Here is a 26763-nt window from a genome sequence, read left to right as displayed (position 1 = left end):
CTTCCTTTCTCCGCTGTTGCCGAGATCCCGGATCCAAGATGGAGTCTCTGAATAAAGCGGGGCAAGAGATGAGCCTGGCGGCCTTAAAGCAGCACGACCCCTACATCACCAGCATCGCCGACGTGACCGGCCAGGTGGCCCTTTATCGCTTCAGTCCAAAGGCCAACGAGTGGGTGAGTGGGTGCCCTCCAGGGCGAGCGGGGCGGAGTAGGGTCTTGAGGAATGCGGGGCTTTCCACACCGCTTCCCGCGGCGTCGCCTTAGCGGTTCGTGGGGCGCCTCCGCTTTCTCGCCTTCCCTCGACGGAGCGAGTCTTTTGCTGGATTGGCGGAAGGGAAGGAGGGCGACTCTTTCTAGCCCCATCCCTGCGGCAACGGAGCTGCTCCTCTCAAGAGCTCCGAAACACACCCACTTTCTTGAGGCAACTGGTCGCCGTTTGTCGTTTCCTCCCCCCCCCCTTCCTAGCAATACGATGGGCTCAGCACTCAGGTAATTTGAGTGGGTCCTGCGTAACCGCCACCGCTGCCTTTCAGTTACTCCACGGATTAAAATGAGAATAAAGCTGAGCTGCGGTGGTACCAACTAACCGCAATCCATGTCTTGTCTACCTCAGAAGGGATGGTTTATGTAGTTGGCCTGTTTCGCAGGTAAACGAAATGGCTGTTCCTGGACTTTTTGACCAGTAGTTGTCCAGGGCATGGTTGACCTAAAGATTTTCATATTTGCCATCCATACCGAATAATGTAGAGGTTGAATAATCCATAGGTTGAAATCCCAGAAGTGCTTTTTTTCAAGAGGCAACTGGACTTTCTGGTTTTTCTTTGAAGACCTTTATCTTCTCATCCAAGAAGCTTCTTCAGCTCTGACTGATGGGGAGTGGAAGGATTCTACCATCCAGTCAGAGCTGAAGAAACTTCTTGGATGAGAAGCGAAACGTCTTCAAAAAAAAAAAAAAAAAGTCCAGTTGCCTCTTGAAAAAAAGCACTTTTGGGATTTCAACCTATGGATTATTCAACCACTACATTATTCGGTATGGATGGCAAATATGAAAATCTTTCAGAATTGAAGAACAGTTGTCTGCAATATTGTGTCTAAAAATGTATTCTGATATGTACTCTGTCTGCTTATGGTATACAGAAACATTAAAAATATCTCAAATGTAAAATGAGTCCTGACAACTTTACTGTATTTTGGGGGGGGGGGGGGGTGTTACATTTTTTCTTTCCTTCCTTGCCCTAGCAGGAATCCTATTCTTGCATTAAAAATTGCATTAGTTCTTGCAAGTATGGAATTTTAAAATGTTGGTTAATGCTGTATTCAAACATGAAATAAAATAATCTTTGATGGGCATGAAAACTGGTTGTGGTATTGAATCTTATGTACACTATTCCATTAATAAATCCTAACTAGCCTAACTTTAGGACTTTTCCCTCAGATAGTTGAGGATATTTTGAACATGTAGTAGCAAAGCTGTAGAGGGTGTAGGGAATTGCTTTGAAGAACAGGAGGAAGAGCCTCTGTCTACTAAGACAAGTGGGGATTGAGCCCATTCCAAGAAGCTAATTTGAATAAACATCCTAGATTTTTCTAGAACCCTTCCTAGTTCACACAAAGATAAAGTGAAGAAGCTGGAAGAAACACATCAAGATTTGCAAGATTCTGTTATTTTACAATAAAAGTAGTCCTGGCCTATATGGTATAGGCTTCTTAATCTGTTCTACCTGATATTGTTCTGTATAGGGTGAAAAGTTGATAAACCTCTCTAAGAAAGCTCCTGGGATCTACCTCCTCACTACTCTCCCTGACTTAGTACAGTAGTTTGATAATACTGTTGCCACCACCTATTTTTCAGGGAAGCAGTTGACCTAATGTTCTCTCTGTAATTGTGTTTTGTGGTAGTTTCCCATTCCTTTATAGGGAGATGAACTGATAACTTATGAGGTAAATAAAAATAAAATCAAATTTAATTTAAAAAGAAAGAAATAGAGGTAATCTAAGAAGTCTTTTTAAAAACTTTAAATATATTTATGTGGAATAGAGTATAATATAGAGCAGGGGTGTCAAACTCTCAGCGCCACGTGACATATTGAGATTCCCCCCCCCCCTTTCACTAAGCCAGGCGTGGGCATGGCCAGTGCGTGACGCATCCAGACCAAGTTTGACAGCCATTATAGAGCTTTCTAATTACAAACAATTTAAAAGCTATAGAGGGAAATATCAGAAGTGTCTGACACACCAAAATACTATACTGTTTTGTTTCTAATTTGAATAATTTCTACTCTAAAGGAATTCTCAATGGCATAAAGCAAACAGTCATTGAATTTGCACAGAGAAACTAAAACACTAGAGAAAGCAAATTTAAAAAGCACAGGCTGAAAAAAAAAATACATTGAGCTCAAATATACCACATTCTGAAAAATAATACAGGTAGTCCTCAACTTACGACGATAATTGAGCCTAAAATTTTTGTTGCTAGGTGAGACATTTGTTAAGTGAATTTTGTTCCATTTTATGACCTTTGCCACAGTTGTTAAGTGATTCTCTGCGGTTATTAAATTAGTGACACATTTGTTAAATGAATCTGGCTTCTCCATTAACTTTGCTTTGCTTGTATAATGTGGTCACTCACATATGAACTGAAGTCTTGCTATTGAGAGTATACATTCTTTTTCATGTTTCAGATTTTAGTATAACAATTTAATGCTCTGTGATACAACATTGTGTGATAGAAACTTCTTTACATTTGTAATCCATCAGTGTTAGCATTTTCTGGTGACTTTACATAGAAAAAAAGAAAAATATGTGTTACATAATTAACTTCTGGTGGTTATTGGTGGTATGATTAATATTAAAAATTAACTCACTTTCTTTTACTAATATGCTTGAAGAAATTGTTAGACCATTAAATGATATAGTTTTCTTAAGTCTTATTATTACAAAATCTATGATTATATCAATGATTTGAAGACTAATTACAAACTTTTTAATGATGTATTTTCCAACTCTACTATTATGCAGTCAATATTTTTGAAATTATTTCTAGTGAAGGTATTAATGAATTATCAGTGTGAATCTTTGATCTCAGGTATAACAGTTCTATCCTCTACTGTTGAATTAAATAAATCCCATTCATTATTCCATAGTTATAATTTTTTATTTAATGAAATTTAGGAATGTATCAAATGACCTGCTTGAGTTAATTTGTTGTTATTGTTTCTCTTTGTTATAGGAGAAGACTGACATAGAAGGTACCTTATTTGTGTATAAAAGGTAATGAAATAACTTTCAGGAATAATTGGATTAATAGTATAATAGAACAGTCTGTGAAATTTGTCTCTTGCTGATATAATATTGTATTTACTTAGGGCAATTAAACAATATTGCATTATTCTTAATCAGTGCTATGGCTTGTATAATGTGTTGAAATGAATCCAGAGATGCTGTGTCTCTGAATGGTGGTTCTGTTTGGCAATAGGTATTTTTAAAATTTGGTATAGTATCTTTGAAACTGTGCTTCTGTTTGCACAAAGCACTCCATAGTCTCTTGCAGAAAGTCTCAAGAATTGTGCTAATGCAGAGTATTGTTAATTATCTTGCTCTCTGTCTTTTTCAACTTACTCTTCAATGGCACTTTAAGAGCACTGCTACTATCAAACTTTCTTCTGCTTTTGCAGATCAGATTATCCATAGTTTGTTTCCCTTGAAATAATAGGTCTGCTTCACCTTACCATGGTTTTACGATTGTAAATCGATTGAACATGCACAACTTGGTTGAGCCCGTAAACAAAGACTTGGAGTTTCAACTTCATGAACCTTTTCTTCTTTATAGAAATGCCAACTGTAAGTATGCCCTTAAATATATTATTTAGGAAATGCCACTTGTAGAAGTTTAGAAAATTTCTCCTGTTTTAAGTGCAGTAAAATCTCAGTTTAACATCCTTTATTTAAAGGATTTTGGATTTAGTTGCACAAAGTTTGACTTCACAAATGCTACCAAGTATGAAATCTGCCCAAGCAATTGATGTAATCTATGTAATTACAGTAATTATGGTAATGCAAATTTATGCAAATAACATTAATGTTTAATAAACATTTATGTTTATGAAGCACCTTTCTTCCAAAAGGTATGTTGAATCAGGATTTTAGTGTTTATGTGTGACATGATCTTGGAGAGCGACTGTCCCAGTGGGGAGGAGGACTAAAGCTGGAATTAGTCTGAACTCATCACTAGTCTAACACAAGAGGGCAAGGTGTAATCCCCCTCCCCCCCCCCCCCAGTTCTCCCAATGCCTTTGAGCCTTTTCTAGTCTTTCCCAAGCAAAAACTGCCAGTCTGGGGAGATTCCTGTGAAATAGACATGGAACAATAAAGTAGCTAATTTGAACTTACATGTGTAGGTCTGGTTTGTTCATGCCTGGCGTACAATGAAAACAAGTTAACATTCAATTTGGGTTGAATGGATGCAATGAGCTGAGGAAAATACAAAGAAAAATTAAAGAGCTTTGAAAGTATTACAATGGGAAAGCCTTTACTCTGGCTCAATGTCATGTCCTTCCCTCAGCTGTTCTTGAAGGCCAACAGGAAAATTCCCTACCCAGAGAGACAATGCCCCTGTGACTCTGGATACATAGAAACAACAGACTTTGTACTCCTCCAATGCCTCTATTACAGAGACATTTGTATTACGGTAGCTGTATGCAGTTTTATTACTGCACAAATACTTAGGGCGAACAAGACAATTCTACGCCACCCTGCTACTTGTAGATACTAACCCTGCTACAACATATAACAGTGATGGCTAACCTTTTTTCCATTGTGTGCCAAAAGTGGGGAGAGCGCAGGGGGGTCATTCGTGGGCATGCCCACACCCATAATGCTATGTGCGCAACCTCCCTGCGCGCATGTGTATGCGATCCCTGCCCTCCCCCTGCTTTTGGAGTGTGATGGACCCATTTTTCACCCTCCCCAAGCTCCAGAGGCTTTCTCTGTCTCCCCCGCCTCCCCAGAGGCCCTCCGGAGCCTTCTGGAGGCTTCCCTGAAGCCTCTGGAAGGCGAAAAACAGCCCTACGGGCAAACCGGAAGTCCATTCCCGAACTTCTGGTTTGTGCATTGGGTTGTTTTTCGCCCTCAGGGAAGCCTCTGGAGGGCGAAAAATGGCCAAAAAAGAAGGCCAAAGTCAGCTGGCCAGCACAGCGGATGTGCGCTGGAACTGTCAGGGCAACACCTCGCATGCCCTACCAAATGGCTCCACCTGCCACCTGTAGCACATGTGCCATAGGTTCGCCATCTTGGACATATAATATTGCCAAGTTCTGCACAGCAGTGTTTAAAATCTGACAGAAGATGACCTGTGCCATAAACTAACCTTAATTAACCTTGTATGTGACAGATTTAATTAGCCATATGCTAACTTTTATGTTCCCTTTCTTACATCTGCTTAATGTTTCTATCCCTCCTTTAAAAAATTTTGCTCTTGATTTTTACAGTTTTTAAACACTTAAACTTTTTAAAAATTAGACTTGGATGTATCTACCTTTTAAATCTTTTAGTGTTTTTTAAATTGCCAATTGTTTGTACCCCATTATCCTTATTCTAGTCTATGTTTGTAATAAGGATTTGATTTGAAAATATTGTTATACAGCAGGTAAATAGCACATACTTCATATATGGTAGAACCTCTTTTAGTAACATATTGCGTGTTCTCAAGATTCAATTGGAATTGCTATTTTAGTCAATTCATTAGTCACTATTTATGTAGTATTTCAAGAAGCCATGATTCTGAGTAAATATCTGAATAATTGCTCTGCTGCTTGTTTATCTAAAATGCCTTTAAAACTCACTTTTATTTTAAAAGCCTGCATTCACGTTGATTTATTTCTGTTTAATTTGCTAAAGAAATGCAAATCACCATAAATTGACACTGAAGTTCCAGTAATGATTCCAATAGAAGAACTATATGTAGCTTAGGATTGAACTGTTGAGTGCTGGGTAATGTCTGGCTTGGCTGTCTGCTTGCAGATATTTGATTATCTGACTAGGTAACAGTGCTTGTGAATGTAGAGTTTGCTCCCTGTTTATATATATAGTGGCTTGCCCTGCCAGTATTGGTGAGTGATGTTACCTCATCAAGCAATAAAATGTTTGCAAGCAAACACTAAAACATGATTGCTAAATAATATATGATTAATATGTATTTATTTAAGAAGGACGCGGTGGCTCAGTGGCTAAGACGATGAACTTTTTGATCAGAAAGGTCGGCAGTTCGAATCTGTAGCAATACGTAACAGAGTGAGCTCCGTTACTTGTCCCAGGTTCTGCTAACCTAGCAGTTCAAAAGCATGTTTAAAAAGCAAGTAGAAAAATAGGGACCACTTTGGTGGGAAGGTAACAGTGTTCCATGCACCTTCGGCGTTTAGTCATGCCGGTCATGTGACCAGGGAGACGTCTTTGGACAGCCCTGGCTCTTCGGCCCACTTTTGACTACTCACTTGATACTATGCCCTGCTGCCTTCATAAAGGATTTGGTTTAAGTGTTCTTTGATAAGTGATATTAAGAAAACATTGTATGAGAATCTAAGGAAAAATTGCAGAGGCTTGATTTCTTTTTTTAAAAAAATCAAAATATTTTTAACTCACTCTTAAAAGTCACTAAGAAGCATGTTTCCATATCAGTTTCCTTTATACCTTTTTGTTTATATCTGATGTTTCTATCTGGAGGTAAAGACCAAATCTCCATGATGTTAAAAGGATGGATATGGTATGAATCTTTAAATCAGAAATGAGGTTTACATATTATTGTTTTCTCTTTCTTTTTTGCTGGATTTCCCATTGCTTTTGTCCAGTTGAAATGCAGCAGCAAATAGTTTGTCCTATGTGACTATACTCAAAATGTTCTGACAACACCTTACTTCTTTTGAGCAGAGCAATGCTGTTTCCGTCATTAAAAATATCAAAGTAGGTTCAGGAAGAGAAATAAGAGTCACTCAGGTGGTGACAGAGAAAGTGCTTACCACAAGGAGGTAAAGGGTTTAATGCATTGGTGTTCACTTGAGAACAGGCAACAGAATTTCATTTTTAATGTGGGCCAGTCTGCTCACAGAAAAAAAAAGGCAATAAAGTTATCAGGAGATTGGCAATGTTGGTAGGACACCGTGTGTTTCATTGCAGAAGATGAATGAATTGGTAGTTATCTTAAGCATTTTCAGCCAAGATAAGGAGGGGAACTGTTTTGCTATTTCTGTAGACAGAAACGATGGAATTGCATTAGGATTTGTATAATGGAATTTAAATTGAGAGCAGTCAAATATGTACAGTTGTGTGATGCACTGAACTAATGTGTCAGCAGCCGTCACTGCAATCTATTGCAAAGTATTTATCTCTCTCCTTTCTTTGATAGCTATGCTTAGGACAAACCCATTAGCTCTTGGCTTTGATATCCACTTTAGACACACTGTATGTTTTATTTCATCATGCTTATACCTCTAAATTAATTATTCTTCATCATCAAATGCTTAAAATGCCATCTGGAGAACTTAGGGTTCCATATTGTGATATCTTTGCCTTCCAGTCAGAACATTTATTTCTGTTTCATAAAAAGATATTAGTAAGAGAGCAAAAATATTATGGTTCTGGTGGCCAAAATCAGACCAAAGGGTTTTTCTTTATTGTCTGCTCAGGCCATTGGTCAGCAGAATCATACTGAAATTCACGGGGATTCTATAAATTCCAGATTAGCCTTTATTCAGCTTCTGATTGAAGTTGGATTAGTCAAACCACATAGTCCTAGTCTTCTTAAGAGTTGAGCCAAATGAGCTCTTCTATTAAGTGTCCTTGAATAGGTGGCTTCATATATTGAAGTTGTATCTCTTCCAGGTGGTGGATTTACCAACACATTTTCATCTTTGTAGACCCTTTGTAGACCATTATTTCTACAGTCCTAGAAAGAGATAGTCTAAGGTGTTAGTTGTTGTTGCACTTGAATATGTATTGCTTTTTCACATCACAGGAATTACAAGACATCAGATTAAGCATCATACCCCAAATGATCTGAATTAGCTCCAAATTGGCAAGCGGAAAAAGATGTAATAATTGGTTGTAATAATTGTTAAAAGTGGTGTGTAAGCATTTTGAATGTAAACCATTTTGCATTTGAAATACTCCAGTCTGAGTTTAAAAACAGCTTTACCAGAAGTATTGCAGCACTGTTCTGCCTTTCTATAAGCATCTTTTTTGCTCATAATGATCTGCCTTGAACTTAAAATACTTCAGGAATTTTCAAAATAGTGTTAGAAATTAAACATCTTCATAATGGGAGATGTTTAAATAGATTGCACACTGGTTTGGTTAGAACAAAAGGCCACATGGAATAATAGGGGTTTCTCCCAGAGGACAAGAGTATTTACTGCTAATGTGGCACTATTCAAACAACTATCCATCTTTTGCAATGCCCCCTGGGACTGACATGCACAAAGAACTCTGGTCAGAAATGTCTATGCCATAGTGTGGCCCTTATTGGGCTAGAATGATATAAAGTTGTTTTTATTAACAGTTTTTAATCTTTTTAAATTTAAATTAATAATTTCCCTTTTCTAATTATTCCATGTCTGACACCAAACAAGCATCAGAACTCTTCTGGGAAAGTTTGAATAACCTGTATCAAACAACAAAAGTGGAATTGAATAATTTGAGCTTGAAATGTTTTATACAACTCTAGCTTGTAATTAATGTTATATAAATATTAATCCTGTATTATGGTACAGATAGTGCTTGCTTACCAACTGCTCTTTTAGCAATATTCAAAATTACAATGATGTAAAAAAAAAACAAGCTATGCAATCAGACCTCACATTTACAACTAATTGCAGCATCCTGCAGTCATATTATTGCCATTTGGGTGCTTTGCAATTGGCCTGCAACAAGCAGAATTAATAGAGAACACGGAAGTAAAATTTAAGCTGCCGTCATTTGATGTTTTGCTTAATGACCATGGTGGTTCCTTTAAGGACCAAATGGGAAGTGATGTTATTAGTTTGTCATAGTCACATGACTTTTCACTTAGTGAATGCAGCACATGGTGATGGAGTTGCCGGTCCCAATTTTAGTTGTTAAGCAAGCACTACCTGCATTATGTTATAGTATTGATTCTTAACATTGCAAACTACATAGTAGCAGTACTTAGTTTTGCATAATGATTTTAAGTAAATTGCAATCTATTCATTCTGCTGCTGCTTTACATTTTTATTCACATATCCTCTGTAATATTTCTTTAAAAAATAACCACTTTTTAAAAATATCTTCCAGTGTTAATTTACAGTATCTGGTTTTATGATAAGAATGACTGTCATCGAATAGCAAAACTCATGTCTAAGTAAGTACCATTTTTAAAAAATATATAACTTGAAAGAATGAATAAGCATGCTTAGGTTATTTTTAGCTTCATAGCATCTCACTGCAAAATTTATTTTTGCGTGATTTTTTTTTCTTCTCACCTACCTTCTAAAGGTGCATTATGACTTAATATGATACTTTATGATAAAAATAGATTGTGACAATGTTTGGAACAGATATTCAAATTGTAATTCTGTATCCCACATTTGGAATCAAGGTATGGTTTTATGTCTGCTGGAGATAATTTAAAATCACAATGAGTGGTAGCACTGATTGACTTTATAATTATATTAATGTATTTAATCTTAATATAATTGTACTGTAACACTTTTATAGTATCTGGAAATGGAGTGGTATATGAATTATAACTTCAAACATCTTGATCTTAAAAATGCCAGATACAAGCATGCATTATTTCCTGCATTATCATGAGGCTCTGAATTCTCAGGAAACATTCAGACATTTAGCATATAAAAGATCTTGTGATTTTTTTTTAAAAAAAACTATGTAACCTAAATATTTCTTAAGAAATACATATTTCTTTTTGATCAAAAAGCATTTAAACAACTGTCCATGGAGGTTATCATTCACTCAGGTCATGGTTGCTCCAAAGGTGTTTCTATTTTAAAGGCAATTGGACTTTCTGATATTTCTTAAAGACGTTTCAGTTCTCATTCAAAAAACTTCTTCAGTTCCAACTAACAGTTGGGAAAAAGAAGGAATTTATACTCTCTGCAGTCAGCCAGTCCTTAACATTCTGAGGGGTTGTTGAAACAACCTAGACGCTAATCTGTGTCCTCAGGGTCACCTGAATAAGAATGCAAAGAAGGACAGAACCCCATTGGGACTGGGCTGCATTGTAAATGATGATACTGTAGAGTGGTGCTGAGATGGGATGAATGGTGTGGTGCCATATCCCTCCCCCTCTGTTGAGAGAAAACTGTTCAATTTTAACATAAATAAATTTAAACAACTATCTCTTTCAGTTTTCCTCATCCTAACAACTTTTACAATAAGTGTATAGTAAAATAACGAATTGATCTGTGTGTGCTTAATCAAGCATTGCTAAGTTTTTATTGTTATTAGATTTAATATAGTAGCTCATTCCAGTTGACATTTTCCTTGCTGGTAATGTAAATAATTTAAGCTTTTAGTTATATATGCCTGGATATTTGGTCACTATTTCTAACTCACTCACTATGTTATCTGCTATTGTATTTTAGATTTATCCTTTATATCCAAGATGGAGTTGGCCTTTTTCAAAATAACCTCAAATATTTTATCAAGCTATCTATCACAATTTATTTTTATAAAGACACTATGAGCTGAAATTCTTACCCAGCATATTCCATTTAATATGCCCCCCTACAATCCAAAATGATTCTCAGTGGGTTATAAGACCATCTTGTATTTATTTATTACATTAAACAGTTCATCATTTTAATGTTTGCTCGATTTAATAAGATCATTTAAAAGGTTTTGCTGCCTTTTGTATTTTTATCATTCTAAATAGTTTGGTGTTATGTTCATCACCAAGCCCAGAAATTTATAAAGAACCTAAAACCCAATATAAATCCGTATATGCTTTCTTCCATTTTGAGAACTGTCAATTTATTCCTACACTGTCTTTAACTAGAAAAGAATATGCCTGTAAGTTTTTGGTGAAAGAATTTGCCAAAGCCTTTTGAAAACAAGTCACCTGATTGGAGTCATTACTATGTTTATTGAGATTTTCAGAGATGTCTAAAAGGTTAGTGAGGTTGGACTTATTACAGAAGCCATATTGATTTTTCTCCAGAAGGGTTTGCTTTTCTGTATGTCAATTTAATTGCTTTCTACCAATGATACTGAACTGCCCTGCAGTTGATTATGTGCCATCAGGTCAATATCAACTCTTAGGGTCCACATAAAGCAGCACATTAAGGGTCTTTGTAATTTTATCTGTATTTTAAGAAATGTTTGTTTCTGAATGTAACTTTAACTTTTTCTTAATAACTTCATTTATTCTTGTTAGCAATGCTGGTGACATTTTGGGTAGCATGTTACCTTTGCACTGTATACTGTACCTGAGTTTTTATTTTAGGTTTGCAATGGAGAAAGTTAATCCACTTGGTTTTCTCTTTTGGGTTGTTTTTCATAAGTTTTTCCTTTTGAAATTGAATATGACAGTATAAAAATTTCATAACAACCTTACTAGTATTGGTAGATTTGGTGTGAGGAATTGGTAAAAATACACATATGATTTCCTTGACTGTGCTTCAGATTCTTAATTATACTTTCAGTGTTGGAGATACTGTACTAATTTTGATGATATATAATACATGCAATGATATAGTGGCATATGAATCTAAAATGTATTTATGTAATGACATAATCCAAATTAAAAGTATTTTAAATTTGGTATGAATTACAAGCTTTTTGCATCTTAAGGTCCATTTGTACTCCCTGATGCAGTTTAGCAACTATATTACAAAATATGTTAAATAATCCACATTATAGCTAATGTAGGCTATGTTTCAGAAGATAAATGTATTCAGATTTTGTTTTAGACTAGAAATAGCAAATGTGGGTTTTACAAACATAGTATTCCCATGTTTAGTGTTACCTTTATTTAAATAATTTCTCTTAAGTACACAGACATCCTTAGAAAATGCAGCCTGGTACTTTATTTGCTTTGCCCACTCTCCAAAAAAGGCAAAGATATATTGATATACTATAATATAGTTAATCATTGATATTAGAGAAAATATCCTCATCATAACAGTAATAGGCTAGCTCTCTGCTATGGCAGCCATTTTGTGAGAATGCAAAATATTAATTTTTTTTGTTCAATATTATTTTAATATTATTACATATTCTCATCATTTCAAATGCATCCAAAATGATTCATAGCATCCTTACCTGGCTTTATTTTTAAGACTATAATCTGTCCCATTTTTTCTTTGAAAAATAAATATCTGCTCCATTACTGTATGTCATACTAGTTTGATCTATATCCTGTCTTTCCCCCATTTCAGTTTACCTGGGACCTTCACTTCATTTTATCCTCATAGCAACATCTCTATGAAATGGGTTGAGCCCAAATTATCAGCCATGATTGAGGGTAGCCTTAAGTCTGGGTTTCCTTAGTCCTAGTCTAATACCTGCTTTGTCTTAATTTCAAGTTGTTTGAGCCAATTTATTTTAAGTTCTAAATCAGTGAGAAAACTGAAGATTAAACATTGCATTTCTTTTTATTTTATTCTAAAGCATTCTTTATATTTCTGGCAAATGTCAAATTGGTGTATAGATATTTAAAGTAAAGTTAACAATAATATATTCAGCTAAGTTGTAATGGAGGTAGTAAACACAAATTATTTGAAAGTGTTCAATAAATTGTGGAGAAAACATGAGGTTTCTAATGCAATGTATGAAACAACCAGTTACATATTGTACAGTGGTTTGGCCCAGTATTGTGAATTAAGGCACTATTAGCTCATTCAGCAAACCTTAGTCAGAGCAAATGCTTGCTTATTTCAATTTGTAAATCCTTTTATTAAAATAAAATGGGCATAGTAAAGATCAGTGTAAAAAGGAATAAATAATGTACACTTTATACTGATTAATCTTTGTTGCCTATTACATTTTAATCTTGTTGGTTGTTAATTGCATGTTATGTGTTCTCTTCCTTTCATTAAAATCATGCTTTTCCAAGAAGGGTATATGTTTTTAAATATAAGTTTATATTTATAAGCTAAATATAAGTAATATTTTGTTCTCTTTTGTGATAGGGTGGTACAGGAAGAAACTCAGAGATCACAGCAACAATTTCAGGATAGAAAACATGTCAGTCGGGTTAATGGTTGCACAGATATCCTAGAGTTGCTTAGTAAAGCAAAGGTTGAATATGAACGGGTAAGAAAATTGTGCATGTTATCTATCATTTTAAGACCTGATTAATTCTGATTTTAGGATTTTATGTATTTAAAAACAAAATAATTACCTACAAATATGCTTAAAAGGGTCCTCAAATTTTGACCATTCATTCAGTAACTGTTTGAAGTTGCATTGCTACTGAACTACTTATAATCAGTATTCAAAGTTCCAGCGCTATCCTCGCAGTCATGTGAGCAAAATTTGGTTGCATGGCATCCAGTTTGCATTTACGACCAATTGCAGTGTCTTGCAACAACAAGGACAACCAATTTGTGACCTGTACCAGCTTCTTCCAAGTAACATCTATGAGAAGTCGGCAAAGATGGTCGCACATATCTACAATTTCCCTCTAATCCCCCCCATGCCGTCTTTCATTCTCCCTGCATACAGACAGGAACACACTCTGTGACTTTTTCCCAAAGTCACCCTTTGATTGCAATCAAACTTTGATTGCACTCATGCATGCACATCCCCATGCCCTCTTTCAATAGTCTCCCTGGAATTGCACACATGCACCCCAGGCATCATACCCCGGCCTTTCTGAATTCACACCGCACTGGGCATCTCCACCCATGACTTGGGTATGGCCTGCGCCAGTCCTCCCAGAGCTTTACCTATTCACTGTAGCATTCCTGCACTCCTTACCTGGAATTTCCTCAGCTTCCCACTTAATGAGCCAATGCATCTTGGGTTATAATAACAAGTGGAACTGCCTGTGTTATTGCTAAAGAGTGTCCTGTGATGTCATGCTTTCTGACCACATCCCTAGCAAATGGCAATTCTGGTCTCAATTGCAAGTTCCTGGTCCCTACTAATTGCTATTAGTATTCCACGCTGTGAAAGTTTGTTTTGTTTACAGATCTCTATTGTTTATGGTAAAATGCATATTCAGTAACTGATTTAAATCCTTTTGTAACATCTTGTTCATCACAATAATAAAAAGCTTTCTACATTTACATCTACATTTCCGTAAGCCTTTTCTAACACTGCACATGCAGCACAGAACTACAATTACTTAGGTTCTAACAATGCATGGCAACTTGCCAGTCCAAAAACCCATAGACCAGAAATATCCAATCTATAATCCTCATTTAATGGTGAACTTTGTGTGTTAAACAGGTAGTTTATAAAAATGGAAATGATACAGTACCATCCCATTTGCTGTTAAACTTGACCAGTGTAATTGGTTTTACTTCCTTACATTTGTTAGTCACTTTTTATATTTAGGCTAGCTTCATAAAGTGATGTAGAAAATGAAGTTTTTTCTCTATAATCAGTTCATTTCTTCTGAAATATATCTATTAAGTTTATAGATGATTTCAGTCACAAAACTAACTCATTTATTTATTTTAATATTATTAATATGTTTGCCTAATATATGAAAACACATTCGGCACTTGCTGGGGTAATTTTATAATGGTTTTGCAGTCAGCATGTTTTTGGGAAACTTCTTTTTTAACTTTAGAGTAATCCTGTGATTGGAATTATTATTTTTTAATTTAATTTTACTATTTGAATATTTGCATAAAAGCTTTCATTAAACACTTGGGAAACATAGAGATTTATTTGTCACATCATCATAATATAACAACATAATTTATATTTTGTATGAGCAAGTTATGTGAAGCCAGGTAGCACATTTATTCATCATAGCATGGTTAAACAAAGTGTGTGATATGTGAATTCTATCAAAGAGTTATGGGCCTCTAACAACAGTTAACAATTGGGTAAATAACATCCAGAATCCATAATGGCAGGACCATTGGTCATGAGGCAAGATTGTTATTAAAAAAGAGGTAAGAAGGGAAAAATGGATGAGTCTTGAAATTGTGTCTATATACAGATAATGTTCAATTTATGACTATTTGTTTAGCAACCATATTAAATTACAATAATGCTAAAAAAAGTGAGTTACAAATGGTTATCACACAATGACTCTTGCAGTGAACCCATGGCCACATGAACACAATCCAAGGGAGAAAGCTTATTGAACTCTCCTAAAGGTATTACATAAATCGTAATTATTTCATTCAGTCCAAACTTTAATTTAAAATAACATTTATTTTATTCTTTTAGAATCAGAAAAGTGACTTCATTTCAGGGACACAAGAAAGTGGAAATCTTACGCAGACTGAAAATACAGAGGCATCTGAATATGAAACACCAGTGTTACAAGTCCAAGATCATGTATGTTAAAATCAGAACCTATGAGATCTGCCTTTTTATCCTTATAAAATGCTATTTTAAATGGAATGGAAGTACAGGTAGTCCTCGAATTCATTTAGTGACTGTTCGAAGCTACAATTGCACTGAAAAAAGTGATTTATGACCATTTTTTACACTTATGACCGTTGCAGCATCTCCATGGTCATGTGATCCAAATTCGGACACTTAGCAACTGACTCATATTCATGACAGTTGTGGTTTCATAGGGTCATGTGATCCCGTTTTGCAACCTTCTTACAAATAAAGTCAATGGCAAAGGCAGATTCATTTAACTATAGTACTAACTTTAACAACTGCATTGATTCACTTAACAACAACCTAAAATGTGGCAAAATTCACTTAGTAAATAGTTTTTTATTAGCAATAGAAAGTTTGGGTTCAATACTGGTCATAAGGACTACCTTATTTCTTTCCAAATGTGTACATCAGGGATCCGTTTGGAACCTAACCTGTCCAAGTGGTGGGTCAGACTAAATATGCTTTGGCAGCAATAGGAGGAAGATGGAGAAAGTCAGGCGGAGCCTGTGGAGGGTGGGCATTGGAGGCAACTGGGGGTTTCGGCAGTGATGCTGGGATAGCTGGTTGCAGTATAGGGCTTGACGCAGCATTTTTTAGTAATGGCAGCAGTAGCACTGGGTCTGAAGTTGAGACCTGGGATGATAATAGCTGCCTGAGACTCCTTCCGCCCCAGCCCAGTGCTGCTTCTATCAAGTACTGTTGTGCAGGAAACCCAAACGGGCATAGATCGGAGGGGGTGGAGAGATAGACAGGTAGGGGCGAGTTGAAGCATTTCTGTGTTTGTAAATAGCTTGAATTGTGTTCACGTGCCTGGGCATGCTACAGGGGTTGTAACTTCAGTCACTGAACAAGTGGACATAAGTCGAGGATTGCCTGTATATTTGTATATTTCATTCTTTTTGTAGTGATGAGTTTTTGATAAATAGATTTATCTGTTACTATACATGTTATAATTGTTTCCCTTTAATGGATTACATATATATTTGTGGGTATAGTATATGTGTACATATTTGTGTGTGAGATTGATTGAACGAGAGACAAGACTAGGATATAAGAATTGTTCATTATTGTTGATATTAGGGAAATGTGCTTCATTTGAATACAGTAATACTTTTGCTGCAGTAGATGGCTTTGTAGCAATCTTTTTGTTTTTTAAGTAGCACTTTGGCATTCATTTGTATGCAAGGAAAGAAGTGTGTACATTCTATATTAAGCTAAACTTGTACACTTTTTTCCTAGTCATGTCAGTCCGTCCCTAAACATCTAACAGTGGAAGAATTATTTGGAACTTCATTACCAAAGGAAAACTCCGCAGCTCCCATGTCCAATCCAGAGAGGATAGAGAAAACTGATACCTCATGCAGAGAACACAATTTGCTTTTGCCCTTTTCATTTGAACAATCAACAGTGATCCATCAGCCTCTGGGGAAGCTGGATGCTCCAAGCCTCAGAAATAACTCTTTGACTTTATTATCACAGGAATGTGTACCGTCTGTACTAACTTCATCGCCTTCAGTTTTACAAACTGAAGTAAATAAAGTTTCAAACTATAACGTGCATTTAAGTCCTATCCTTAATTCGACTTTGGCAACAGAAGCACCTTGTCGTCCTGTGCTGCAGAATATCAATGCAAACAATAATGTAACACAAGTCATGCAGCAGACTACCAAGCAAATACCTTCACTTGTGAATCAGCCATTGTGTGATATAAACCACGGTACACAAAATGTAAGTTCTGGTCAAAACCAATTCCTAGGATCAATGACTTTGCCAAATACAGGAGATGCTTCAAACACATCACTTCCCAGTGTGGATCTTCTTCAAAAACTCAGGTTGACACCACAACATGACCAAATGCAGCAATCTCTTATTAAACCCCCAGTAGCACCAAATGCTTCTTCTGCTATTAGCCAACTGGCAACACCAGATTGTTTCAAGGAATCCCACATGAAGCAACAGGCTTCGACTGGTAAAGTCATTCATCCCTATCAGGTGGGTATTTGTAGGTGAAAAAACTTCTTGTGAAGTCATTTGTAAGTCATTACTGAAAATGGCTCCCGTGTCATTATGCTATGGTCTTTCTTGAGTCTGGAAATGCCATTTGAGATACAACGCTACATATCTTTGGTGTGTGTGTGTGTTTTGTTGTATTTGTGCTGATAAATAAATAAAGGGAGACTACTATAGATCTATTTCAAGCTATTTAGCTCTCATCAGCTAGCCATACCCTTACTGGGATTTGAACCTGGGCTATATTACATACTAGGCAGACATCTTAGCCATTAGGCCACAGGCTCCTATCCGTTATCAGCGAAAATGTAACAAAAAGGCAACAGTAAAAATATTGGGTTTCTGCCTGGATGGTCTCTTGTGACGAGCCGAAGGACAGAGAATGGAAGTAGTGATCTTCCTCCCATATTTGGGCATACCGGGGGTTGTAAAAAATCTATGTATGTATGTATGTATGTATGTATGTATGTATGTATGTATGTATGTATGTAATACAACAAAATCAGTGTTGATTACTTGGATAAATAAATTAGTGTGTGTATGTGTGTGTCTGTATGGTGAGATTGGCTATTTCAGAATAGTACTATATCTGCAAGAAAGAAATTGTACATACCGTAAAATATTTTATTTTCGTTTAAAATTTTTAGGTTTCACAGCAAAATAAGGAGCCTGAAACATTTCAAAATCCTAAAGTGTTGTCAAAAGCAAACCAGGTACATATTAAAAACCAGGCATTGTAACATTGTCTTCACGGAAAAACTTCGCTCTTCAACCTCTCTTAATTAACTAATCAATTGAAGCTGAATATGCAAAACAAACTTATTTGTCAGGTTGTGTTTTGCTGTTCTAAAGAACAAATATTGTTACAACTTTAATATATTCTGTTGTAATATTAATACACTTTTCTTGGAGAGAGTTTCATATCTTGCTAGACTCAAAAAATGCTCTTTGAATACATCTCATAAAATTATTGCAGCTAACTATATTCATATATTTTTCTTAATGCTTTCTATTGTTGTCTGAGCATATACTAGTATCTTTTATTTGTAAGATTGAATCTATTTGTAATAAACTCAATAAAATATAATACATCCATATTATGAATTGCAACGTAATAGTCTTTCAACTAAAGTGTCAGTATATATAAGAACCTTGCATAATTTCAAGTCATTTAATTATGTCCTCAAAGAGATTCTTTTAACTTTGATATATATAATTTTTGTTATGTACTTTCACTTGACATTTTTCATTTTAATTGGGAATCTCTGCAACCTCTTTCTGTTATGATAATAATGGAAGTAATGGACTTAACATTATGAGGACTGGATTTATACAGTGTTCTTTGAAACAATAAATAAGGATTCTCAAAATTGTTTTTTTTTAGGTTGCTTCTACACAGTTTGCTACCACTGCAACTACAATTGCACCTTCTGTCCTCCTTTCACCTAGTGTGTTTCAACAGTCCACTATGAAATCCTCTGAAATTGAAAACAAAGTTGGCTTACCTTCTCCTGTTACACTTGGTACAGATGTTCAGGCATTACCTTCAGCGGTACTCAGCAGATCTCAACTTCAGCAAACTTTGATACATCTAATAAAGGTACAATCACTATCTTGAGATAATAAGCATTACATAGAACCCATTGTTGATGGAGCTGCTTCCATAAAAAGAAGTAGAAGGAGCTGGTTCCCCTTGACTCCCAGAGATGTTGAATATTGGAAGTCCATAAAGCAGGGAAAATTACTTGCTTTTGGAAGCAGTCATATTTTATTTATTATTCAATTTATTTTCAGAGTGACTCTTGAGTGGCTTAAGCATAATGCTAATTGTTTCTTAATATCAGTATTGCAGCAATATTGCAATATTCATGCACCCCGTGCAAATTATTTTAAAATATAAGCTTCAAACTGAAAAATAAATAAGATTATTTTCAGTACAGGTAGTCCTTGCTATACATCCTAATACTTAGCCACCATTTCAGGCTCCAACAAACCTACCTGGAAGATACTCATGACCCAGATTCAAAATGACCAAAAAATGAGCCATTTTTTGCCCTCCCAGCAGCACTCTATAAGCCTCCATAAGGCTATGCATGCATTTTTTTTTGACAAAAAACAGACCAGTTTTTACAAAAAATGGGCCATTTTTTGCTCATTCCCCCCTCCTCCCGGAGCATTCTGCAAGTCCCCCCAAGGCAATTCATGCCTTTTATTTGATAAAAACGGGCCCATGTTCGCAAAAAATGGGCTGTTTTGGGGAGGTTTGCAAAGTGCAAAAACTTTTTTTCCCCTTTTGGAAAGCTCTTTAACTGATGAGAATTACATTGACCCAGTGCTGTGGCAGCAGAAACAAGTCTTAGGTGCTGCAGGTTGTCTGCTATTTCCTTCTCCAGCACATGGATAAATACACCTGGAAACATCTAACTACCTACCTACTCTCTCTCTCTCCCTACCTACCTATATACTGTATTTTTCTCTCTCTCTCTATCCACCTACCTACCTACCTACTCTCTCTCTCCCTCCCTACCTACTATATCTATCTATCTATCTATCTATCTATCTATATCTATCTATCTATCTATCTATCTATCTCTATCTATCATCTATCGATAGATAGATAGATAGATAGATAGATAGATAGATAGATAGATAGATGTTATGTTTGTGCTGATAAATAACAAAAAGGCAACAGTAAAAATATTGGGTTTCTGTCTGGATGGTCTCTTGTGACGAGCCGAAGGACAGAGAATGGAAGTAGTGATCTTCCTCCCATATTTGGGCATACGAGGGGGTTGTAAAAATCACACACACACATACACACACACACACACACACACAGACACCTACCTACCCTCTCTCTCCATACCTACCTACTGTACTTCTCTCTCTATCCCTCTATCTACCTACCTACTTTCTGAAAAAAATTGCCTCTTCAAAACCTTGGTGCGTCTTATACTCCAAAAAATACAGTCTATATGATTCTTGCTAGCTCATACCTAGGCAGCATTTTTGCCTGTAATAGTTAACCACTGTAGTTTCTGTTCTCTAGTAAACAATAATAAAATGCACAGTGCCTACAATTATAGAAATAATATATTCTTTTCATGCCTCGTAGCTAATGACAACTTAGTTCTGATAAATATATCTTGCTTTCTTGTAATGACAAGAACCACTGAATTAAATTCTGAGGTAAATATACCGGTAAATAAGTTGTTATCTGTTCATCTTTTTTGATTCTGAATTTGATTTTACTGATTATGAGACAAGGCAAAAAGTTAAGCCGTATTGTATTTTGCCTTTTGGAATGTTGTACAAGGCAGTAAAATCCTTGATTTTGTTATATGTAAAATGATATGTCCTTAATTATTTATGTTAATGTTCTGTATTTTTTGGCATTTTTTTGTTTCCATACAAATTAAATTTGAAGGCAGTATAGTCACTGCCTCCCAATCTGTTTAGCAGTGCTTTCTTTTCAGATTTGGACATCCCTAATGATTTAAATATCTGTTCTCTCTGATTTCAGAACCAAGTGGTTTGAAACAAATTGTTGTATTTTGTATCTAAAACATTTTATCTTTTTCAAAGCAATGGAATATGCATTTAACCAACATATATGAAATCATTTGAATATTTCTCAGATTTAATTTTAGTGAATTATTCAAAATTGCCTCGGCAAATAGGTCTATTCCAATAGCTTCAATAAATGCTAAACAGGAGTGAGGAGAAAGTCAAATCCTGAGGCACCCTACACAAGAGGGCTTGTGGGGTAGATTTTTCCTCCCCATCAACACCAACTGGAATTGACTTTAAAGGAAGGAGGAGAACCATAATAATGCTGGCTTCAATTACTAAGTGACAGTTGTCTATGGAGATTCTCAGTCATCCAGATCATGGTTGTCCCAAAGGTGCATTTTTAAGAGGCAACTGGACTTTCTTGTTTTTTCTTCAAAGATTTTCGCTTCTCATCCAAGATGCTTCTTCAGCTCTGATCGGGTGGTGGGGAATGGAAAGTTTTATATTTCTTGCAGACAGCTGGTCGTTTGCATTCTTTTAGAGGCCACTTGGAGGTTTAGCTATGTCCTCAGGGTCATGGGTGTAGATCCTTCTTGGAACTGCAGACCAGCTGTTCACAAAGAATATAAATCCTTCCATTCCCCACCATCCAGTCAGACCTGAAGAAGCTTCTTGGATGAGAAGCAAAACGTATCCAAAGAAAAACAAAAAAGTCCAGTTGTCTCTTGAAAAAGCACCTTTGGAACTTTTAAGCACCAGAGTTAATCTAGTATAGTAGCTTTCTATACCATAGTATAGAAAGCTACTGAAAGATCAAGGAGAGAACAAGGATGTATGCACTGTAGCCATCCCATTCCCACTAAAATTCATCTGTAAATGTAACCCCTGCTGTTTTGGTCACATGCCCAGCTTGAACCTAACTGGAATGGACCAGATGATCCAAAATTGTATTTTCCTCTTCGTCATCAATCAAGATACCAATGTTTAGTGCTATATTAATACATTTTTGTTCTTTTTTTATACTGATATTGAAAAACATTGTGTATATATATATATATATATATATAGCAATTCACTGAAATATAGTACCATAATAATAACATTGAAATATTCCATATTAACTCATATAATAATTTTGCTGTCAGTACTTTGTTTTGTGCATAGCCTGCTGTTTCTTTTTTTCTTCAGGACCACTGTTAAAACAAAAATCTTGCTGACTTTGAAGGGAGAAACATTTTCTGAACACAGGCTGAACTGTCAGCAATTTTACATTGTAATAAAAGTAAAGTCATTTTTTTCAGATTCCTGTCCATTGTTTTGACATATTTTGCATTGCATTAATTGAGATTTAGACTGCTTGTCTTACGTGTTGTGTGCTTTTTTTGTTCATCAAAACCCTACTCTTTTTTACAATCAAGTTCCATGCAAAAAGAAAAAAGAAATGTTCTGTTTGGGCTTAGAACTGTCAATCTAGAATGCGCAAGGTTATTATTTCCCGTGACCCGTCAAAACCGCGTTCCACAAAAGCGCGGTCGACGAAATCGCGTATGTGACGTCATCACAACGCGACGAAAAAGATTGAAAAATTGAAATAAAAATTACATTACAGCAAGCCGATTCACATAAAGGTAAGCGTTAGGTTAAGGGTTAGGGTTAGGGTTAGGTTAAGGGTTAGGGTTAGGTTTAGAGCGTTAGCGTTATGTTTAGCGTTAGGTTAAGGGTTAGCGTTAGGTTTTTCGTTAGGTTAAGGGTTAGATTTAGGGTTAGGTTTAGGTTAAGGGTTAGGTTTAGGGTTAGGTTTGAGGGGGGGTTAGGGTTAGGGTTAGGGTTAGGGTTTTCGCTTTATTTTTACATTTTTCGATCTTTTTCGTCGCGCTGTGATGACGTCACATACGCGCTTTCGTCGACCGCGATTTTGTCGTCCGCGGTTTTGTGGTGGAACCATTATTTCCAAGGGCTAATTATGAATATGAATAATTGAGGAAATGTTAATTGTTGTAGCTTAATTACAATGCAGCAAAAATAGGGTATAGAAAAAAATACTAAAATGAATAGATGGTTTCACTGGGTGGATATAACAGAATTCAGTGTTCAATTACAAAACATCTAAAGATTATTGGGTTAATAATACTGTCAAAATACCGATAGTCTTTAAAAAGTCACCCTGTATGAATGCACCATAATCAGTATACAAACAGTAATCTGCGGTCCAGAATATTTGCTAAAATCTTAATATCCAATATTTATAAATTAAATTGTTTTAATTATTGGTTATATAGAGAGTATAAATTCTTCATTTTGGGAAGGATTAACAGAATTCAGATTTCTTTAAATTTTGCAAAATATTAATTGAATATAATTTGGGATGATGACTTATGATATAAAATTGGAACTAAAGCTTGATTTTAATCTAAGATAGTCTTCTGATCAGTGCAAAGATACGGAAAACAATTATGCATTACTTTAGATAATCACTGATTAGGCAATATTGATTCAGGAATCCTAATTAACTGTGTTCCTTTTTTGATATTTCTTATTCAACCATCATCTTAGAAAATTTACCAATCCAAATGAAATTGCACCATGTTTTGAATACTTATTATTACCCCTTGCATAGACCCTTTTCCCCTTTCCCCATTCATGTTCTCTGTAAACGCTGCTTATCATAAATATAAAAATTTTAAGGGGGGGAGATTATCACTTTCTAACACTATTTAATAGTAGAAACATAACAGAAAGAAGCACACACACACACACACACACACAAACAAACATTCATTCTACTATATTTTGTAATATACACAGCCATCAATATACAACATTATACATTTATATAATGTTAAATTGATCATACTGCGACTGGGAAGAAAAGATATATTGAACAAATAAATTATTCTGATGGGCAAATCTTTTATTGCTGCAAATGTATTAAATTTAATATTCTGCATGTTCTTCCATAATTCATGCTAATTTCATCCATTAGATTTTGTTTATTTGTACAAACTATTGTCTAAATTCTAGTCAAATATCAGCACTTCTTATACATTCATGACTAGTGTAACACTGATACAATTCAAAATGATTTAATGTATGATTTCAAAACATGTAATCTATCTGTGCTGAATTTGTGCTGCTCATTTGACTCTCAAAATCTAGTCTTGACAGCATTGCTATGTATTGTTCCTGGTAAAAGCTTTGTTCTTGTTTCTTTCTTCTTTGACCATCTGAATTCTTCAGTTTGTTCATTAAATGTGTTTCCCGGAGCGTCCAATTCAAATATGTATTTATTTAGAAATGATGTTATGAAGTATTTATTTCATTGGCCTGATTATATTCTTTTTTTTCTCTCAGAACGATGCAAATTTTCTTAATACTCTACATGAAGTCTATTTACAAGTCTTGACCAAGGATACGGATAGCATCAAGCTATAACTGCAATGAATTGAATCCTACTGATCACCTATCTGCTTCAGAAACATTATGCCTCTTCTGTACAACTCTTATATTTTAAAGACATTTTTTTGAGTACCTGAAGTCTTTCTAAGCCTCCAGGGAATACTGTTCCTTAGAAATATTGTATAAATAATGTTCTAAGAAATGGTGTGGTTTAACTGTGACCAGTTACCAGCAGGATTTTATTTCTGTGTTGGAAATATGGTCTTACGTTTAATGGCACATTTTTCTTATTGTTTTAAGCAGTGTAAAATATTTGATATAATTCTTTACCATATGCACCCTGACTGTTCAGGATAACTAAATTTAGAACATCAACAGTTGTGAAATCAGCTTCAAATTTAAGGAGCCATGGAAGAGTTAAGTCTAAGGCTTTCGAAGGAATGGACATGCAGTATAATATTTCTGCTTTTAGCTTTAACATAGCAACAGGATGACTTCTGGGTTATATCAACCACAAATTGGCTCTTCTGTATGCAGAATACACATTCACTTTTACTAGGAATATATGAGATATGATTTCCCTTGAACAATAAGTTCAGTGTGTTTTGTCAGATATATATATTTTTAAAAAACATTTTAAAAAATTATTTCAGTGGAATATCATTTGCCTCCCTATCCAGGTCAAATGCCAGTTTTGGTATAGATTTTCCTATAGAAAGGTTGAAGTGTTTCTAGATAAGCTGTTGTTCAGTTACTGTTTGGAATAGTATTAAAAACTCTCCCTAAACTTGCATTATATACTGCTGTAAAGATCAAACTTCTTCCCAAAATAAGTCAAAATCTGATCTCTGTTTTATATGCTGCTATTGGTCTTTTGTGATTTCTATTTATTTCATTCTAGCATGTTACAGTAGCTAGCAATACTTAAGTGATAACATATACCCAATTTACTCAAGCAATAGCAATGTAAAAATTAGCATTTTTAAAATTATGTCTTTGTTTTATATTGTGAAATGTAATTTTGTAGTCAGTTTAGCCATTCAAGTTGCATTGCTTATTTTTCAAAGCATGGTTGAAATGGAGGAGCATAGTCTTCGCTCTGTATATTATGGTACATTTCTGTGAAGCTATTGAAAAAGAGGGCTGGCAAAAAAATAATAGCCTACTATATATGCCCATTGTTTCAAGAGAATCTGTAACAAAGTTCTGGAGTAAATCTTACTGGTCACTGTCAGTGTGACAATGAAGATGGCATCATTATCCAGTTGTTATTTCTAATTCATCAATGAAGTTTTGATTATTGTGACTCCATCACAAATCAGTGTTTTTGATATAAACAGTGTGTTATTTTTTTTTAACTAATCAATATGTATACTTAGATTTTAGGTAGAAGTTTTTATGTTTAGCAAACTGCCTTCTGAAAGAACCTCTTCAGCCTTTGAAAGTGTTTCTAATAACATAGTATTTTATATTGGTTATATGTACAAAATTCAGGGAAATATGTGTATAGTGACACATATTTGACAGGCTTTAATAGTGAAACTCAAAAGTATCTTTTCGGGCTTCGTAGACTTTTTATAGAAAACCAGAGAGCTCTCTGCTTGTACACTGGATTTGTTGTAGCATACCCATGTACGTATACCAACAACAAATTAGCTTAGTGCAGCATTCTTCCATGTATGATTACAGGCTATTGTCAGACTATTAAAACTGAATTTTGCTACCGTGTTTTGTTTATGGACAAGAAAGAAATACAGTCATAAATTATTGTAGGAAAAAAAACTCAGCCATAAATGTGAGATTTGCAGTGATGAAACATATGAAGTATAATAACAGTGAATGCAAGTATTATATTAAATATATAGAGAAAAGGTTTCCTTGACATTGAATGTATTGTTAAGTTCCTCAGTCTCCAAGAATTAATGAGAAAGGGAATATTGCATTAAACAGCAAAGATATATCTTTGGTATGTTTGCTCCAATAAAACTTTTTTATTCTTTTTTACTCTTTTGTGTTGACAAGCAGTGCAAAAGTTAGTTCGTGGCAATTCTCAATTCTTCTTATATTCTCAATATATAAGGATCACAAAATAAGCCGCTATTCTCCAGAGAATGTCCTTCATTAGAAGGTAGTTTGAAAGCTTAGTGATTTTTAACATTTTTCATTGATACTGAGACCGCTACGCCCATTAACATTGCAATACGTAGCTTAAGGTAGAAGAGGGATGTACTGGGTAGTACAAAGCACTATTGGCAGCATTCACTGTTATCACACTAGTGCTCTTATTGCTTGTGGTCCT

At 35.3% G+C, this 26763-nt stretch overlaps 1 protein-coding gene across 2 annotated transcripts; it reads left to right on the top strand.

Moving 5' to 3' along the window:
- DCP1A (decapping mRNA 1A) lies at positions 1-26763 on the top strand. Of its 2 annotated transcripts, XM_032209885.1 has the most exons (10): positions 1-173; positions 3229-3269; positions 3712-3839; positions 9300-9366; positions 13157-13280; positions 15378-15488; positions 16785-17537; positions 18203-18268; positions 18940-19155; positions 24420-26763. In XM_032209885.1, the coding sequence occupies exons 1-10, from the start codon at positions 39-41 to the stop codon at positions 24498-24500; spliced, it is 1722 nt and encodes a 573-aa protein (XP_032065776.1). In that variant the 5' UTR covers positions 1-38; the 3' UTR covers positions 24501-26763. The 2 variants fall into 2 exon arrangements, with proteins under 2 accessions (XP_032065776.1, XP_032065777.1); XM_032209886.1 differs by lacking the exon at positions 15378-15488.

Source organism: Thamnophis elegans, chromosome 2 (assembly GCF_009769535.1).
Source record: "Thamnophis elegans isolate rThaEle1 chromosome 2, rThaEle1.pri, whole genome shotgun sequence".
In the NCBI taxonomy this organism is placed as follows: Eukaryota; Metazoa; Chordata; class Lepidosauria; order Squamata; family Colubridae; genus Thamnophis; species Thamnophis elegans.
This window is presented reverse-complemented; position numbering and strand designations above follow the sequence as displayed.